The 4,327-nt window shown below is 30.4% G+C and overlaps 1 protein-coding gene across 1 annotated transcript; it reads left to right on the top strand.

Moving 5' to 3' along the window:
• Positions 1–1,648: 1,648 nt before the first annotated feature.
• LOC110614510 (ganglioside-induced differentiation-associated protein 2) lies at positions 1,649–3,162 on the top strand. Its single transcript, XM_021756060.2, has 3 exons — positions 1,649–1,915; positions 2,015–2,279; positions 2,370–3,162. Exons 1-3 carry the CDS (start codon positions 1,771–1,773, stop codon positions 2,578–2,580), a joined length of 621 nt encoding a protein of 206 aa, XP_021611752.1. The 5' UTR covers positions 1,649–1,770; the 3' UTR covers positions 2,581–3,162.
• Positions 3,163–4,327: the final 1,165 nt, after the last annotated feature.

Genomic DNA, 4,327 nt, shown 5'->3' with positions numbered 1-4,327 from the left:
ATTTGTTTTGGAAAATAAATTTATAGTTATTTTCACACTGATGGAGAAAATACAGTTAATATTATTAAAATAATAATTTTTTATTATTTTTATTAATATAATTTTCATTCATGTGATTTAATTATTAAATTATTTTTAAAATTAATAAATTTTAGTTTTAATCTATATTAAATGAAGATATATTATAAAACTAATAAGTAAATGGTTATTTTTTTTATAAATAATTTATAATTTGAGATATATAAAAATGTAAGTTATCCTATATTTATGGAATGTAGAAAGTAATTAATTTTAATTTTAATTTATAAATTTTAATGTATGTTTAATTTGTATCGTGGAAGTAACTCAAACTCTTACTTTCAGAATCACAAATAAAGTAAATTTACTATTAAAGTTATTCTCTTGTTTTTAACATTTAAAATAATAATTTTTCTTATAATTTAATTAAAATTATGATCCCAATATTAAAATGTGTGTTCAGAATGGATTGTTTTAAATATTATTAATTTTTAACGATTTATTTTATCATTTTTAATAATATTATTTTTTATTTTAATCAAATATTTAATATTTATAAAGTACTTTTAAAATATATTTCTCTTTGAAATGCATCCATAAATATAAATTTCAAACTTATTATTTTATATAATTTATTTAAATTTATAGTAATAATAGAATTTAAATACAATTAGAATTATAAATTATAAATTGAGTGATCTCTAAAATTATTTTATAAAATAAAATTTAAATTAAATTAATTTCAATAGCCAATAATGTTAAATTATCCAGGATACTATTAGAAATTTTATTACTCTTTTATTTATATATATATATTATAGAATTATAGATTATAAATAAGAAAATTATTAGATTTTTATTTAAATTATCTGAAATTCTTATAATTTAAACATACTACATTTAAATTTATTTTTAATTTTGTTAATTAATATATTTCACAACTGCTTTTTCAACAACTATCTTAGTAATATATAATAAATTCTACTGCTATATACTAATTAATTTTGTATTAAATATTTTATTATTTAATTTTTATAATTTTAAAAAATTTATTAGATAATCTCAAAAAATTTTAAAAAATTTATTAATTAATTTTTTATATTAGAAATATTTTAAAATTTTTTATAATATTTAATAATTAAAATTAATAAAAGATTAATTAATAAATTTTTTAAAATATTTTAATATATTTTTTTTAAAAATAAATAAATAAATTTCTAAATATCATACAAATTAAATATTAATTTTCTCATTTTTCGTTGTAACCGATGGGTCGCTGTCGCTGATAAGCTTCATAAGATATACTAGAATACAGTCCATTATTATATCCTACTCCTGCATACTTAGATAGACCTAATCACCGTCAATCACGAAAACATTCATAAATCAACCGGTCCCAACGGTGATATTTTTTTGAGACCACGACGGTGATCAACAACCCAGATGAGAGCAAAGACTGCCCATACGTGTCCACAACACTTCACTGAGTCTGGGATCAGATTCGGTTCAGCTCAATCCAAAATACGGAAGATGCTTTAGAATATACCCTTTTGTTTTTGATCTCCCCCCCCCCCCCCCCCCACAGGACATCATCAGCGGCTCAGAAACCCAAATATACAGATAAGTCCCTGTCCTGAAATTTTCCCCTATAAAAACCCATCATTCTTACACCATTTCTCTATCGCCTTTCTTTATTACAGATTCCCTCTTTAATCCCAACCAGCCAAATCTCTCTCAACTGACATAACAATCATGAGCTCCTCTGCTTCCTTTTCTTCTTCTTTCCTTTCTCCATCCGACCAAGAAAATCTTATCCACAAACTCGGTGTCTTCAAGATCCATGGCAGAGACAAGCGTGGTCGTAAGGTTCTTCTCATAATCGGCAAGCTCTTCCCTGGTATGTATATATCATAAAAATTAATGCATTTTTTTATCTGTTTAATGATTTGGGTTTGTGATTAAGTTGGCGTTGGTGTTGTTTCGATTTTGTGAGCAGCTCGGCTGGTGAGCAGCGAGGTATTGAACAAATACTTGAGGGAGAAAATCTTCCCAAAATTGGAGGAAGGGCCATTCTCAATTGTGTATGTGCATACTGATGTTCAAAGGAGCGAAAATTTCCCAGGAATTTCAGCTTTACGATCAATTTATGAAGCAATTCCAATCAACGTTAAGAATCTTCTTCAGGCTGTGTACTTCGTTCACCCTGGTCTTCAAGCCAGACTCTTCCTTGCAACATTTGGGCGTCTTATGTTCACTGGAGGGTAAGATTATTTGTCTTTCTCTTGAGATTTGTGTGTCTTGAGACATGGAGCTCAGCCTCAGCTCATTTTGGTTCATGGTCAAAACGACAGGTTATACTGGAAGCTGAAATATGTGAACAGGTTGGAGTTTCTGTGGGACCATGTGAGGAGGAACGAGATTGAGATACCAGAGTTTGTTTATGATCATGATGAAGAGCTGGAGTACCGTCCGATGATGGACTATGGATTAGAGAGCGATCACCCAAGAATTCTCCACGTGGATAATCCAGTTTCTATGTACTCAATGCGATGCATCGCATAGCATAAGATCTTGGCTCGCTCTCTCTCTCTGTATCTCTTTCCCAAACCTTGCATGTACATAATACATATGGCGAAATGGGAAAAAGAAGGTTGTCGTTTTCGATTGCGAGTTTTGGAGATTTTTTTATTTTTATTTTTTGGTTTATGCTGTAGAAAGTAGCAAGATAGTCGTGGAAAGTGGAAACAATTCAAAGAAGAAAGTAATACCGTTTCAGACGAATTTGAGGGATCATGTCTGTTTAAAGCCCAGTACGATGAAGTGCATATTAAGCCCAGACAAACTTTGGAGACAACCGTTTGCTGTCGGGTCGTAATGGCCCAGGACATATATTGATTTTTTTATGGGTTGTTTTCTCGAAATCGAATTCCAAAATATGTCTGTAATTTTTTTTTTTCAGTCGGCTCATTTATTTTAAGTAAATAATCAATAAGGGGAGTAGTAATGAATGATGATCAAGGTACCCAGAACAGAGAACTCGTAAAGGAAGTCGATTCACCGTGGCTTTATGCCTAATTTCGTTTAGGCTTTTGCTCTTCGAGCTTTGGCAACTTCGGCAAAAAAGTCAAAAAAAAAAAAAACAAACGCCTTGGCAACGGAAACCAAACAGTGGATTCAGACAAGAGCAGTTGCCTTGCAGGGACTCCACATCTCGCGCCCCATGCCCGAAGCTTCTCTTTCCAAGGCTGCCCTCGGCTGGAGTGCCAAATCGGCCCACTGTTTGCTTAAAGGTGATATGCCATTACCGTTGTAGGACACGCATTCAACAATATGCCTTTTTTTTATTTTAATGAAAATAATAATTTAATAATCCTGTAATGTAATATAATATTGTAAATAAAAAAATATTAACTGGATTAGTAAGAACATTTTTCATTTTTATCATGCTTTTTTAGTATTTAAAATTCTCCAGAGGATATTATACAAAAGAGATGAGATAATGACATTTGATTTTGAAATTCTAAAACTGAGTGTTATGATTTTTACTAAATTAAGCGGCTTATGCTTTATTTTATTTTTCAACTAAAGAGCTACATGCCAACCGACCAATAAAAATTCCATGCACTTTTTCGATTTGTATTTAAAATTGAATGTGTTATAAATCGATAAGGTAAACTAAATGTGACGATAACTCGTGACTAATAGGTGTAAGCAAGAAAATATTGACCAGAAACTAACTAAATGTTTGTTTTAAAGTCTTCTCCACTTGCTCATAATCTTTCATTGAGAGTTATTGTGGCTACCTTTCCATTACTCACTAGATGATCTAAAGAGGCACTTATCCAAGTATAACCCGTCCCATCCTCAGGTGCTATAGAACATCCCTAAAAATTTAAATCTAACATGGATTATTGTAAAACACAATTGGTCAGACGATGCAATAAACTTGAAATAAAATTGATGTTACGTAATAATTGTTCAAAATAAATTATGAATTGTTACTACAGAATAATTCACGTGGCAAAAATTTAATGAGCAATGCGGTCCCGCTTAAAGAAAGAAAGATCTGAACACTTTAACACTCGGTTCGTCATTGAAATTCGCTATCCCTTAGATGGGACGAGTATCAGTACAAAATTATTATTATCAGACACAGCCCAACGTATTTCCGTTATTTCTGTAATCGCGGGATTACCTACCTATCAGCTGGCAATATCTTTTATCAAGCAACTGACCATATTAGTGGGACCTTATAAGAAATCACAAGGCAGATCTCGCCAGGTGTTAATCCCTTATAAGAAATTCTAAG

The sequence above is a fragment of the Manihot esculenta genome, chromosome 5 (genome assembly GCF_001659605.2).
Source record: "Manihot esculenta cultivar AM560-2 chromosome 5, M.esculenta_v8, whole genome shotgun sequence".
Classification (NCBI taxonomy): Eukaryota; Viridiplantae; Streptophyta; class Magnoliopsida; order Malpighiales; family Euphorbiaceae; genus Manihot; species Manihot esculenta.
The sequence above is the reverse complement of the archived record's forward strand: the minus strand, read 5'-3'. Positions and strand labels throughout refer to the sequence as shown.

Coding starts and splice junctions, on each gene's coding strand:
- LOC110614510 (XM_021756060.2), top strand. CDS start 1,771: ATGAGCTCCTCTGCTTCCTTTTCTTCTTCTTTCCTTTCTCCATCCGAC. Junction 1,916..2,014: donor AATCGGCAAGCTCTTCCCTG/GTATGTATATAT, acceptor TTTTGTGAGCAG/CTCGGCTGGTGAGCAGCGAG. Junction 2,280..2,369: donor CGTCTTATGTTCACTGGAGG/GTAAGATTATTT, acceptor TCAAAACGACAG/GTTATACTGGAAGCTGAAAT.